The 15,740-nt window shown below is 40.8% G+C and overlaps 1 protein-coding gene across 5 annotated transcripts in view; it reads right to left on the bottom strand.

Annotated features, from left to right (window-relative positions):
• The window catches only part of C2CD6 (C2 calcium dependent domain containing 6), a 122,139-nt gene extending 113,767 nt beyond the window's left edge, over positions 1-8,372 (bottom strand). For 3 of the 5 annotated variants that reach the window (XM_072741009.1, XM_072741003.1, XM_072741010.1), the window contains exons 1-2: positions 8,139-8,372; positions 1,721-1,835 (exon numbers count right to left, since the gene is read on the bottom strand). Coding sequence is in view for 1 of the 5 variants with exons in the window: in XM_026002454.2 (XP_025858239.2) it covers positions 8,139-8,345 (207 nt within the window). In the remaining 4 variants the exon portion in view is untranslated. The remainder of the gene's footprint in view (positions 1-1,720; positions 1,836-8,138) is intronic. The other 2 variants (XM_072741006.1, XM_026002454.2) reach the window with 1 other exon arrangement.
• Positions 8,373-15,740: the final 7,368 nt, after the last annotated feature.

Here is a 15,740-nt window from a genome sequence, read left to right as displayed (position 1 = left end):
GAAGAAAAATAAAATGAAGTATTTTTTTTTAAGATTTATTTATTCATGACAGACACAGAAAGGGAGAGAGAGAGAGAGGCAGAGACACAGACAAGGAGAAGCAGGCTCCATGCAGGTAGCCTGATGTAGGACTCTATCCCAGGATTCCAGGAACACACCCTGGGCCAAAGGCAGGCGCTAAATCGCTGAGCCACCCAGGGATCCCCACAAAATGAAGTATTTAAAAATTAAAGAAATATTAGCCCCATCAATAAGACAACAAAAAAACTAAAAGACATTCAAAGTGCTGAAGAAGCCAAACTCTTACCCTTCACACATGACATGATACTTTATGTGGAAAACCCAAAAGACTCCACCTCAAAATTGCAACAACTCATAAAGCAATTGACCAACATGACAGGATATAAAATCAATGCACAGAAATCAGTTGCATTTCTACACACTAATAGTGAGACTGACCAAAGAGAAATTAAGGAATTGATCCCATTTACAATTGCACCAAAACGCATAAGATATCTAGGAAAGAACTTAACCAAACAGGTAAAGGATCTGTACTCTAAAAGCTATAGAACATTTATGAAAGAAATTGAAGAAGACACAAAGGGAAGGAAAAACATTCCATGTGCATGGATTGGAAGAATAAATATTGTTAAAATGTCTATGCTGGGACACCTGGTGGCTCAGTGGTTGAGTGTCTGCCTTTTGGTTGGGTCATGATCCTGGGGTTCTGGGATCAAGTCCCACATTAGGCTCTCTACAGGAAACCTGCTTCTTCCTCTGCCTGTGTCTCTGCCTCTCTCTGTGTCTCTCTCATGAATAAATAAATAAAATCTTAAAAAAAATTTTTTTAAAAATAAAATGTCTATGCTACCTAGAGCAATCTACACATTCAATGTAATCCCTATGAAAATATCACCAGCATTTTTCACAGAGCTGAAACAAATAATCCTAAAATTTGTAGAGAAACAGAAACTACCCCAAATAGCCAGAGAAATGTTGAAAACAAAAGCTGGAGGCATCACAATTCTGGACTCCAAATCTGTAATCATCAAGACAGCATGTTATTGGCACAAAAACAGACACATAGATCAATGGAACAGAATAGAGAACCCAGACACGGACCATCAACTCAATGGTCAACTCATCTTCAACAAAGCAGGAAAGAATACCCAGTTGAAAAAAGACAATCTCTTCAATAAATGATGCTAGGAAAGTTGGACAGCCACATGGAAAAGAATGAAACTGGACCATTTCCTCACACCATACAAAAATAGACTCAAAATGGATGAAAGACCTAAATGTGAAACAGGAATCCAACAAAATCCTAGAGGAAAGCACAGGCAACAACCTCTTTGATCTCTGCTGCAGCAACTCCTTGTAAGACACATCTCCAGAGGCAAGGGAAACAAAACCAAAAATTAACTATTCGGACTTCATCAGGATAAAACGCTTCTGTACAGCAAAGGAAACAGTCAACAAAACTAAAACACAACCTACAGAATGGGAGATCTTTGCAAATGATATATCAGATATAAAAAATCTATAAAGAATTTATCAAACTCAACACCCAAAAAACAAATAATCCAATCATGAAATAAGCAGAAGACATGACAGACATTTCTCCAAAGAAGATATACAAATGGCCAACAGATAAATGAAAAAGTGATCAACATCACTCGTCATCATGGAAATATAAATCAAAACCGCAAAAAGACAGTACCTCACATCTGTCACAATGGCCAAAATGAACAACTCAGGAATCAACAGATGTTGGCGAGGATGTGGAGAAAGAGGAACCCTCTTCACTGCTGGTAGGAATGGAAACTGGTGCCACTCTGGAAAACAGTATGGAGATTCTTCAAAAAGTTAAAAATAGAACTACCCCATGACCCAACAATTGCATAGGTATTTATCCAAAGGATACAAAGAGTGACTTGAAGGGGCACATGCACCCCAATGTTCATAGCATAGACGTCCACAATAGCCAAAATATAGAAAGAGCCCAGATGTCCATTGACAGATGAGTGGATAAAAAAGAAGTGGTATATATATGCAATGGAATACTACTCAGCCATCAAAAAGAAAGAAATCTTGTCATTTGCAACAACATGGATAAAACTAGGGGATATAATGCTAAGTGAATAAGTCAGTCAAAGAAAGGTAAGCATCACATGATTTCATTCACATATGGAATTTAAGAAACAAAACAGATGAACGTAGGGGAAGAGAAGGGAAAATAAGATAAAAACAGAGAGGGAGGGCAGCCACACTGGCACAGCGGTTTAGCACCGCCTGCGGCCTGGGGTGTGATCCTGGAGTCCTGGGATCAAGTCCCACATCGGGTTCCTTGCATGGAGCCAGCTTCTCCCTCTGCCTGTGTGTCTGCCTCTCTGCCTGCCTCTCTCTCTCTCTCTCTGCCTCTGAATAAATAAATAAATAAATAAATATAAATAAATAAATAACCATCATTAAAAAAACAGAGAGGGAGGTAAATCATGAGAGATTCTTAACAACAGAAAATAAATTGAGAGTTGCTAGAGGGGTGCTGAGTAGCGTGATGGGGTAATTGGGTGATAAGCATTAAGGAGGTCACTAGATGTAATAAGCACTAGTTTTTTGTTTTTTTTTTAAGATTTTATGTATTTACTCGTGAGAGACACAGATAGAGAAAAGCAGAGACATAGGCAGAGGGAGAAGTGGGATCCTTGCAGGTAGCTGGATGCGGGACATGATCCTGGGACTCCAGGATCACGCCCTGGGCCAAAAGCAGACGCTCAACCACTGAGCCACCCAGGTGTCCCTAAACACTAGTGTTATATGCAAACGATGAATCACTAAATTATACCCTTGAAACAAATAATACATTATATATTAACTAAATTGAATTTAAATAAAAATTAAAAAGAAAAACAAATATATAGATCAATAGAACAGGAGAATCCAAAAATAAATTCATGATTATATGGTCAATTAATCTTCAACAAAGGAGGCAAGAATATGCAAGGGAAAAATGACACTCTTCAACAAATGGTGTTGTGGAAACTGGACAGGTGCATGCAAAAGAGTGAAACTGAACCGCGTTCTTATACCATACATAAAAGTAAACTCAAAATGGATTAAGGGCCTAAATGTGATACCTGAAACCATAAAAATTCTTGAAGAGAGCACAGACAGTGATTTCCCTGACCTGACATCAGCTGTAGCAACGTTTTTCTAGATATGTTTCCTAAGGCAAGGGAAACAAAAGCAAAAATAAACTACTGAGACATCAAAATGAAAAGCTTCTGCACAGCAAAGGAAACCACCAACAAAACTAGAAGACAATCTATAGAATGGGAGAAGATATTTGCAGATAACATATCTGATAAAAAGGTTAGTATCCATAAATTGTCCCACTAGAATATCAAATAAAACTTCCGGGCAGCCCAGGTGGCTCAGTGGTTTAGCACCCCCAGGGTGTGATCCTGGAGACCCTGGATCGAGTCCCACATCCCACATCGGGCTCCCTGCATGGAGCCTGCTTCTCCCTCTGCCTGTGTCTGTGCCCCTCTCTCTGTCTCTTATGAGTAAATAAATAAAATCTTAAAAAAAAAAAAAAAAACTTCCTTACCATTTCTATGAAGTAAGCATAACATTGATATCTAAACTGATAAAGAAAATAGAGGGGAACCTCAGGTGGATCAGGGGTTTAGCGCTGCCTTTGGCCTGGGGCGTGATCCTGGAGTCCCGGGATTGAGTCCCTTGTCAGGCTCCCAGCATGGAGCCTGCTTCTCCCTCTGCCTGTGTCTGTGCCTCAGTCTCTCTCTCTCTCTCTTTCTCTCTCTCTCTGAGAGAATTAATCATGAATTAATAAATAAAATTAAAAAAAAAAGAAAATAGACAAAAACACACGGATACAAAAATGCCAAAAAGTAAACAGAATTGAGCACCACATGAAGAAAATAACATGCAATAACCAAGTGCGATTAATTCCTGGAACACAAGTTGGTTTAATACTAGGAAAATCATTGATAGAATATGCCACATCATAGAGATCGAAAAAGTTATATGATTATCTCCATATATGTTGAAATGGCCTCTGACAAAATTCAACACGCTTTCCTGATTAAAACACTCTCAAAAATAGGGGATCCCTGGGTGGCTCAGCGGTTTGGCGCCTGCCTTTGGCCCAGGGCGCGATCCTGGAGTCCCGGGATAGAGTCCCACGTCGGGCTCCTGGCATAGAGCCTGCTTCTCCCTCCTCCTGTGTCTCTGCCTCTCTCTCTATGTCTATGTCTATCATAAATAAATGTCTATGTCTATCATAAATAAATAAATCTTTAAACAAACAAAAAAACCACTCTCAAAAATAGGAATTAAGCCAGTCCTAAAGCCAATGTTTCATTTGGTGGGGAAACACCTTTACTAAGATCAGGAATAAAGCAAGGTTGCCTACTGTAACCGTCATTCTTCAACACCTTACTGGTGGCATGAGCCAAAGCAATTAGACAAGAGAAATCAACCTAAGGCAAAAGAATTGGGGGGAAAAATTGTTTCTGGGTAGAAAAGTCAACACCAGAAACCATAAATGTGTCAGTTGCCTAACTTACCAATTTAACACACTCCTTATAAAAGAATACAAAGTTCTTTGCTGAGATAAACAAGTTAATAATAAAGTGGTTTGTTTGTTTTTAAGTGAGAACAGTCAGGATATCACTGGACAAGGAAAATCACAAAGCAGGGAACAAGCCCTACCTGACTTTAAAACATAGCATAAGTCTTTAAAATAAAATAGTATGGTCCTGGTAAATGAATAGATAGACCAGTGGAATAGAAAGTCCAGAGAAAATATCAGATACATATGGTCACTTAAATCTCAAATCACTGGGGCAAAGATGGATTTTTTTTTTCTTAATAAATGGTTTAGGGACCATTCCACTTAGAGAAAAAAAAAAAAACCCAAATCCATACCTCAAACCAATTTAAATGTAAAATGATTTACATTTAAATGTAAAATGATTAAATCTGGGATTAAATGTAAAAATGATACGCAAGTACTAGAAGGTAATAGGTAAATTCCTTTATGACCTGGGTGTATGTAAACAGTTTTTAACTAAGACTCATAAATCAGATGCAATAAAAGATTGATAAACTTGACCTCAGATTAAGAACCCTTTTTCATAACAAAAAGTGCCAACAACAGTCAAAATAATAGCTGTTAAACTGGGAGAAAATATTTGTAACACATATCACAGATGAAGATCTAGTATCTTGGGACGGCTGGGTGGCTCAGCGGTTGAGCATCTGCCTTCAGCCCAGGGAGTGATCCTGGAGTCCTGGGATAGAGTCCTGCATTGGGCTCCCTGCATGGAGCCTGCTTCTCCCTCTGCCTGTGTCTCTGCCTCTCTCTCTGTGCCTCTCATGAATAAATAAATGAAATATTTTTTTTTTAAAAAAAGAGAGAGAAAGATCTAATATCTCTAATAAAGAACTTTTGAAAAATGGAGGAGGAAAAGAACAAAATTATCTTAGGAAAATAAACAGAAAATTCACACACAAAAAAATTTAAGGGACTTTAAACATACAAAAAGATATGCTATGGCCCCATTTCACACCACTCTCCCTCTCATTCACTATGTTCCATGAACATTCCAAACCCTCTGCAGAAACTTCACATCTGTTTACTTTCTTATGCTCTCTCCAACTCTTTTTTTTTAAATATTTTTTAAAGATTTTCTTTATTTAGGGATGCCTGGGCGGCTCAACGGTTGAGGATCCGCCTTTGGCTCAGGACGTGATCCTGTAGTCCCGGAATCGAGTCCCACATTGGGCTCCCTGCATGGAGCCTGCTTCTCCCTCTGCCTGTGTCTCTGCCTCTCTGCCTCTCTCTCTCTCTCTCTCTCTCTGTGTGTGTGTGTGTCTCATGAATAAATAAATAAAATCTTTTTAAATAAACAAACACTGGTCTGGAAGAAGAGATGCCTTTCTTTCTATTCAAGAAAGATACCTCTGTCTGTGCTTCAGAACCCATGCTTTTCCATCCCCTCACAGATTCTACTGTCCTATTTCTTTACTCTCTCCTTAAATCCTAAGTCAATTTTTTCAACAAGGCACATCTGATCTATATTATCCCCCTGCTTAAAACTTACCAGCTTTTCCTGTCTTCTGTAGCCCTGGTTCTTTGAATATCCTTGAATTTAAATGTGTTTTAAGCACCACCTGCAAACTATTTGTTTCCCAAAATGTATTCCAAGAAGATGTGAAACATACCTGAGAGTTATGTTTGCTTCCAAGTTTAAAAAAACTGTATTTTGAACAGAAATGCTAAACATGTTTATATAGCTGTTACTACCGTAGGATAATCTGATTTCAAGAAACCATGTGCCATAAAATGCCAAGAAATTGTAGAAAGACTACCTGTTACCTAAATATATAATGTTCCACCTGTGTACTGATGCATAGGCAGCATTTATTAAAGAGGAATATCCATTCTGTGATCAATGGTCTACACTGTGTATCTTATAGCTATTACAATAATTTTAATAACACACACTTGTATTTTTCTAACTTCGTTGTATAATGAACATCTATAGTACATAAACTCATTCCTCTGGATCCATGTCTGAAAAGAATTCATTTATGAGGTCATTTTAAACTAAACCCAAGTGCACATTTCATTTCTTAAGCTCTTTTTTTGTTGTTGTTCTATCAAAACATTAAAATATCCTATGGTCAAATAATTTGGGAAACCAAACTTGCGTCAACAACGTACCTCACATATGGGTGCACTACTCTTTTTTGAATATATGTAGTTGCTGTTGTGCCTATAAGCAAATTAAAAACACTGCCGCATGGTGGCTCTCTGTCATTACAGATCTTTCCAGTCAGTAGAGAGTAAAAAGTCCGTTACTCTTTTGTGATAAAAAGGAATTCTCATGCTCGAAAAAATACTGGAAATTACCATTCTACAAAATAAAGTCCATATTCCACAAAGTGATGTACAACAAACATCTCCTATGGCCTAAACCTCCAAACACATCCCTCTTTCACCACTTTGCAATTTTTCCTACCATTATGGCTAAATCCTAATACGCTCTCAATTTATCATAACAATGAATCAAGAGTATTCTAAGTTTTTGGAATTAGGAGGGTACTGTCGAGATCAAGTAATTCAGCTCCCTGATTATACAGAGGGCATCTTCTTTTTGTGCACCATTTGTTCCTGATACCTTTATCTCTACTATTCTTTTAATAGCTGAAGACCAACAGAGAACGTACAAATTCCCTAATGTAGCCTTCTAACACTTTGAAAAAGCGAGTTTCCATCTGGTTACCCTTTTCCACTTCCTCCGTGCTCTGGCTATACCATCATACCGTGAACTTAAAAGAGTTTCACAGATTTTGAACATAAATCAATCTTTCCAATTAAGAACAGGAGGCCGGGGGATCCCCGGGTGGCTCAGCGGTTTGGTGCCTGCCTTTGGCCCAGGGCACGATCCTGGAGTCCCGGGATCGAATCCCACATCGGGCTCCCAGCATGGAGCCTGCTCCTCCCTCTGCCTGTGTCTCTGCCTCTCTCTCTCTCTCTATCATGAACGAATGAATCTAAAAAAACAAAACAAACAAACCAGGAGGCCAATAACTTTGCAGACGTGACACAGATTTGTTCCCGTATGATGACCCCAGGAACTGAAAACAAAGGTGACTCGACTTTCTGAAGTTTAGCCCTTTAACCACAGAAATGAAATCCTAATGGTGGTGATGAAGGCATCACTTACGTCAACGACAGCAGCTGTGACACCTCCTGCCTTGCAGCTTTAAGCACTTGACATCATTATCTCCCTCAGATCGCCAAAAGGGAGATTGTCCCAACTGTCACTTAAATTACTGCCTGAGGGGATCCCTGGAGGGCCCAGCGGTTGAGCACCTGCCTTTGACCCAGGGCGTGACCCCGGAGACCCCCCGGATCGAATCCCGCATCGGGCTGGCTGCATGGAGCCTGCTTCTCCCTCCCTGTGTGTGTCTCTCATGAATAAATAAATAAAATATTTTAAAAAAATTACTGTCTGACAAGTTAAATGACTGTCAAGGTCCCACAAGCGAGCGCCACCTTCCAGTTTAGGGCGGGGCTCCCGCCGCCCGCCGCGGGCCCCGCTCACGTTCAGCAGCCGGTGCCCGGCGCCCTCCTCCTTGGCCCGGTGCGCGGCCCTGCTACCCCTGCGGCCCTCTGCGGTGCAGCACGTCGGGTACGCCGTAGGGATTCCTCTGAAGTGCGGGGGCTGTGGACTGGGGACGGCCCCGCCCTCCTCGGTCGTCGGGGGCGTGGGAACCGCGGGCCGGCGCTCGGGGAGGCTCCATCCCTCCATCCTCCGCCGGCCGGTCTGCGCCCAACCGCCGGCCCGCACTGCGCAGGCGCGGCCCCACCACCGCCCCGCCGCCACCCCGCCCCGGCCTCTGCGCGTGCGCACTGCGGCCCGCGCCTCCCCAGCCCGAGCTGCCCCGAGGGTCGGCTGCTAGCGCTTCCCCAAGCCCCTCCCCTCCCAGGGGAGTCAGCGCGTGCTGGCGGACGGCGAGGCCCCTCCGCGCTGTGAACGCCGTAGGTCACCTTCTTGTCTGCTCCCTTAAACCATCATAAGCCTCCTTTCCCTAAACCAACTCCTTCTGGAAGATTGACACTATCCCCTGGGCTCCAGACATGCTTCCCAGAGCCCACTGTCCCATACACTCATAACACATTCATAACACGTTAATATTCATCTTCCCTCCCAGACCTCTGGTATATTCCAAACCTTTTTTTTTTTTTTTTTAAGATTTTATTATTCATGAAAGACACAGAGAGAGGCAGAGCCACAGGCAGAGGGAGAAGCAGGCTCCATGCAGGGAGCCTGACGTGGGACTCGATCCCACGACTCCAGAATCAGGCCTGGGCCCAAGGCAGGCGCTAAACCGCTGAGCCACCCGGGCTACCCTCCAAGCTCATTTAATATGGTAATATCATAGCCACCAGAGCTTAGAACTTCAGACATATTTTTAAATTCTAATCCTAAATATTTGAACCCTACTCTTTCTCTTCAGGGCACCTAGTTTAGGACACTTCACATACACAATTGCAATGGTTTACTCCTGGATCTCCAGCATGCTGTCATTCCCCCCTTTCCATTGCCCCAATAATAATACAGTTTACCTTTAAAACCAAGCAAAACCAAAAATATATATATAAATAAAAACAAAACCAGAAACTTTCAGAGCATCTTTGTTAGTAGCCATAAATTTATGTTCCTTAGCTTGGAAACCAAGGGCATCCAAAACACATTCTACCTCAGGATCATTATTTATTGCTATTCTACTTGGGATCTATTTTTCTTTTATTCAAGGGCCAGCTCAAACCTCAGCTTTCAATTAAATATCATAACCCTATACACATACCTTCAAAGCAGAATTAATGTTGCTGCTGAGCTACAACTTGGCATTTTGCTATTAGCTCATGCTATCAGAATTAGTTAATTTCAAAAGCTAGTTCTTTAGGGGCAGGAATCTGATCCTCACCTTGTTCTCAGAGCTCATGGCACAAGAGCCAAAAGCCCTTGATACATGTTTGTTGTCATCAGGGTCTGTGCTGTGTGGTGTTTACCGTGCCAATGAGACCTGCTGCCCATCAGCTCACACCGACTTCCTTAGGCTCATCTGATGCAACATAAAAAAATATCTAACCTAAATCTAGTCAAACTTCTAGACCTAACCTCCAGTCTACAAGAAATTCAGGAGATAGAGAACAAATTGAATGATGCCAGTAGGGAAAAAAAATCAAATAAATACAAAATGTAGGTGTGATATTCAAAAACAAAATGGTTTGGATTCTTTTTTAAAATGTGACAAGGAAATATAGAAAGTTACAGCCACTTAGAAGACAGTTTGGCAATTTCTTAAAATATTAAACATGTAACTACCGTACAACCTAGCAATTGCACTCCTGGGCAGTATCCCAGAGAAATAAAAAAACATATATTCACACAAAAACCTGCATACCAATGTTCACAGCAGCTTAATTCATAACAGCCAAAAAATGGAATCAATTCAGATATTCTTCAAAGACGAAATGGTTAAACAAACTGCAGCAGGTATCTACCTTGGAATACAACTGAACAATGAGAAGAGAGGAGCACATAACTTGGATGACTCTCCCAGGCAGAAAAAAACTAATCCCAAAAGATGACATTCTTGAAATGACAAAATTCTGGAAATTTGGAAGACAGCTTTGACAGCCAGAGGTTTTAGTTAGAGGTGCAGAGATGAAGAGGTGGTGGGAGATATAAAAGGGGAGCAATGGGACATTCCTGTGGTTTGGGGAACTGTTCAGTATCTTGACTGTGGTGGTAGATACACAAAGCTACATAACTGGTAAAACTATATAGAAATTAACACACACATACACAAGTACAAGTAAAACTAGGGAAATTTGAATAAGGTCAGTGAGTTTTATCAATGTCAATATTCTGGAGTTTTTGTAAAATGTTACACTGGCAAAGTGTACAAAGGATTTCTCTGCGTTATTTCTCAAGTATGCCTGAATCTACATTTATCTCAGGAAATTTTTCAGGTAAAAATTATTTAACTGAAGTTAAATAATAGTGAGAAGTTAAATAAAGGTGAGAAGACCATTTAAAGTGAAGACAAGGGCAGCCATGGTGGCACAGCGGTTTAGCACCGCCTTCAGCCCAGGGCGTGATCCTGGAGACCCAGGATCGAGTCCCACATCAGGCTCCCTGTATGGAGCCTGCTTCTCCCTCTGCCTGTGTCTCTGCCTCTCATTCTCTCCCTCTCTCTCTCTCTCTCTCTCTCTCTCTCTCTCCGTCTCTCATGAATAAATATAGAATAAAATCTTTTTTAAAAAAAAGAGAGAGGGAGAGAGAGATGGGATAGGGAAGAGCAGAGAGAGAGAGAACGAGAATATCAAGTAGGCTCCTTTCCCCAGCATGGAGCCAGCCCAACATGGAGCTTAAACCCACAACCCCAAGATCATGACCTAAGCCAAAATCAAGAGCTGGACACTCAACCAACTGAGCCACCTAGCCACCCCTGTTCTTGGTAAATCTTTTGAAAGTAAGTTGCTAACATCACGTCACTGCACTAGACTGTCAACATGCATCCTCCAAAAATAAGAACATTAGTTTACATAGCACAGTATCATTAAATAGTGTATCCTCAAGTGTCCCCAGTTCTCTCAAAGTATAGTCAAGGTTTGCACATTTCATCGTAGGGCAGCTCTATTTTTAACTCTTTAAGGACCCAAAAGACTCCACCCCAAGATTGCTAGAATTCATACAGCAATTCGGCAGTGTGGGAGGATACAAAATCAATGCCCAGAAACCAGTGGCATTTCTATACACTAACAATGAGACTGATTAAGGAGAAATTAAGGAGTCAATCCCATTTACAATTGCACCCAAAAGCATAAGATACCTAGGAATAAACCTAACCAAAGTAAAGGATCTATACCCTAAAAACTACAGAACACTTCTGAAAGAAATTGAAGAAGACACAAAGAGATGGAAAAATATTCTATGCTCATGGATTGAAAGAATTAATATTGTGAAAATGTCAATGCTACCCAGGGCAATTTACACATTTAATGCAATCCCTATCAAAATACCATGGACTTTCTTCAGAGAGTTGGAACAAATCATCTTAAGATTTGTGTGGAATCAGAAAATGCCCCGAATAGCCAGAGGAATATTAAAAAAGAAAACCATAGCTGGGGGCACCACAATGCCAGATTTCAGGTTGTACTACAAAGCTGTGGTCATCAAGACAGTGTGGTACTGGCGCAAAAACAGACGCATAGATCAATGGAACAGAATAAAGAACCCAGAAATGGGCCCTCAACTCTATGGTCAACTAATATTTGACAAAGCAGTAAAGACTATCCACTGGAAAAGACAGTCTCTTCAATAAATGATATTGGGAAAATTGGACATCCACATGCAGAAGTATGAAACTAGACCATTCTCTTACACCATACATAAAGATAAACTCAAAATGGATGAAAGATCTAAATGTAAGACAAGAATCCATTAAAATCCTAGAGGAAGACACAGGCAACACCCTTTTTGAACTTGGCCACAGCAACTTCTTGCAAGATTCATGTGTGAAGGCAAGGGAAACAAAAGCAAAACTGAATTATTGGGACTTAAGATAAAAAGCTTCTACACAGCAAAGAAACAGTCAACAAAACTAAAAGACAACCTACAGAATGGGAGAAGATATTTGCAAATGTCATATCAGATAAAGGGCTAGTATCCAAGATCTATAAAGAACTTATTAAACTCAACACCAAAGAAACAAACAATCCTGAAATGGGCAAAAGACATGATCAGAAATTTCACCAAAGAAGACCTACATATGGCCAACAAGCACATGAGAAAATGCTCTGCATCACTTGCCATCAGGGAAATACAAATCAAACCCACAATGAGATACCACCTCACACCAGTGAGAATGGGGAAAATTAACAAGACAGGAAACAACAAAGATTGGAGAGGATGTGGAGAAAGGGGAACCCTCTTGCACTGTTGGTGGGAATGTGAACTGGTACAGCCACTCTGGAAAACTGTGTGGAGGTTCCTTAAAGAGTTAAAAATAGAGCTGCCCTACGATGAAATGTGCAAACCTTGACTATACTTTGAGAAAACTGGGGACACTTGAGGATACACTATTTAATGATACTGTGCTATGTAAACTAATGTTCTTATTTTTGGAGGATGCATGTTGACAGTCTAGTGCAGTGACATGATGTTAGCAACTTACTTTCAAAAGATTTACCAAGAACAGGGGTGGCTAGGTGGCTCAGTTGGTTGAGTGTCCAGCTCTTGATTTTGGCTTAGGTCATGATCTTGGGGTTGTGGGTTTAAGCTCCATGTTGGGCTGGCTCCATGCTGGGGAAAGGAGCCTACTTGATATTCTCGTTCTCTCTCTCTCTGCCCTTCCCTATCCCATCTCTCTCTCCCTCTCTCTTTTTTTTAAAAAAGATTTTATTCTATATTTATTCATGAGAGACGGAGAGAGAGAGAGAGAGAGAGAGAGAGAGGGAGAGAATGAGAGGCAGAGACACAGGCAGAGGGAGAAGCAGGCTCCATACAGGGAGCCTGATGTGGGACTCGATCCTGGGTCTCCAGGATCACGCCCTAGGCTTTTTAAGATGGTGAGGAATGTTCCCTCTATCCCTACACTCTGAAGAGTTTTGATCAGGAATGGATGTGTATTTTGTCAAATGCTTTCTCTGCATCTATTGAGAGGATAATATGGTTCTTGTTTTTTCTCTTGTTGATATGATCTATCACGTTGATTGCTTTACAAGTGTTGAACCAGCCTTGCATCCTGGGGATAAATCCCACTTTATCATGGTGAATAATCTTCTTAATGTACTGTTGGATCCTTTGGCTAGTATCTTGTTGAAAATTTTTGCATCTGTGTTCATCAGGGTTATTGGTCTGTAATTCTCTTTCTTGGTGCGGTCTTTGTCTGGCTTTGGAATTAAGGTGATGCTGGCCTCATAGAATGAGTTTGGAAGTACTCCATCTTTCATAACAGCATTAGTAGAATAGGTATTGTTTTTTCTTTAAATGTTTGATATAATTCCCCTGGGAAGCCATCTGGCCCTGGACTTTTGTGTCTTGGGAGGTTTTTGATGACCACTTCAAATTTCTCCCTGGTTATCGGCCTGTTCAGGTTTTCTATTTCTTCCTGTTCCAGTTTTGGTAATTTGTGGTTTTCCAGAAATGCGTCCATTTCTTCTAGATTGCCTAATTTATTGGCATATAGCTGCTCATAAGTTTTAAAAATCGTTTGTATTTCCTTGGTATTGGTCGTGGTCTCTCCTTTTTCATTCGTGATTTTATTAATTTGAGTCTTTTCTCTTTTGTTTTTAATAAGGCTGGCTAATGGTTTATCTATCTTATTAATTCTTTCAAAGAAACGACTCCTGGTTTCGTTGATCTGTTCCACAGTTCTTCTGGTCTCTATTTCATTGAGTTCTGCTCGAATCTTTATTAATTCTCTTCTTCTGCTGGGTGTAGGTTTTATTTGCTGTTCTTTCTCCAGTTCCTTTAGGTGCGAGGTTAGCTTTTGTATTTGAGTTATTTCCAATTTTTTGAGGGATGCTTGTATTGCTATGTATTTCCCTCTCAGGACTGCTTTTGCTGTATCCCAAAGATTTTGAACGGTTATATCTTCATTCTCATTCGTTTCCATGAATCTTTTTAATTGTTCTCTAATTTCCTGGTTGACCCTTTCATCTTTTAGCAGGATGGTCTTTAACCTTCACGTGTTTGAATTTCTTCCAAATTTCTTCTTGTGATTTAGTTCTAGTTTCAAAGTATTATGGTCTGAAAATATGCAGGGGACAATCCCAATCTTTTGGTATCGGTTAAGACCTGATTTGTGACCCAGTATGTGGTCTATTCTGGAGAAAGTTCCATGTGCACTTGAGAAGAATGTGTATTCAGTTGCGTTCAGATGTAAAGTTCTGTAAATATCTGTGAAATCCATCTGGTCCAGTGTATCATTTATAGCTCTTGTTTCTTTGGAGATGTTGTGCTTAGAATATCTGTCATTTGCTGACAGCACCGTGTTGAAGTTTCCCAGTGTAAGTGTATTATTATCTAAGTATGTCTTAACTTTGGTTATTAATTGATTTACTTGGCAGCTTCCACATTAGGGGCATAAATATTCATGATTGTTAGGTCCTCTTGTTGGATAGAACCTTTAAGTATGATATAGTGTCCCTCTTCATCTCTTACTACAGTCTTTGGTATAAACTTTAATTTATCTGATATGAGGACTGCTTACCCCTGCTTTCTTTTGAGGACCATTTGAATGGTAAATGGTTCTCCAACCTTTCATTTTCAGGCTGTAGGTGTCCTTAGGTCTAAAATGAGTCTCTTGGGATCCCTGGGTGGCTCAGTGTTTTGGCGCCTCCCTTTGGCCCAGGGCGCAATCCTGGAGTCCCAGGATCCAGTCCTGTGTCGGGCTCCCAGCATGGAGCCTACTTCTCCCTCCTCTTGTGTCTCTGCCTCTCTCCCTCTCTGTGTCTATCATGAATAAATGAATAAATAAATCTTTTAAAAAAATAAAAATAAATAAAATGAGTCTCTTATAGACAGCAAATAGATGGGTCTTGCTTTTTTATCCATTCTGAAACCCTGCGCTTTTTGATGGGATCATTAAGCCCACTCATGTTCAAAGTTACTATTGAGGGCATCCCTGGGTGGCACAGCGGTTTGGCGCCTGCCTTTGGCCCAGGGCGCGATCCTGGAGACCCGGGATCGAATCCCACGTCGGGCTCCCGGTGCATGGAGCCTGCTTCTCCCTCTGCCTGTGTCTCTGCCTCTCTCTCTCTCTCTGTGACTATCATAAAAAAAAAAAAAGTTACTATTGAAAGATATGAATTTAGTATCATCATAATACCTATTCAGTCCCTGTTTTTGTGGGTTGTTTCTTTGGGCTTCCTCTTTCTTTTACAGAGTTCCCCTTAATATTTCTTGCAGAGCTGGTTTGGTGGTCACATATTCTTTCAGTTTCTGCCTATCTTGGAATCTCTTTATGTCTCTTTCTATCCTGAATGAGAGCCTTGCTGGATAGAGTATCCTTGGCTGCATGTTCTTCTCATTTAGGACCCTGAATATATCCTGCCAGCCCTTTCTGGCCTGCCAGGTCTCTGTGGAGAGGTCTGCTGTTAACCTCATACTTCTCCTCATATAAGTTAG

This window comes from Vulpes vulpes, chromosome 16 (genome assembly GCF_048418805.1).
Source record: "Vulpes vulpes isolate BD-2025 chromosome 16, VulVul3, whole genome shotgun sequence".
Lineage (NCBI taxonomy): Eukaryota > Metazoa > Chordata > Mammalia > Carnivora > Canidae > Vulpes > Vulpes vulpes.
This window is presented reverse-complemented; position numbering and strand designations above follow the sequence as displayed.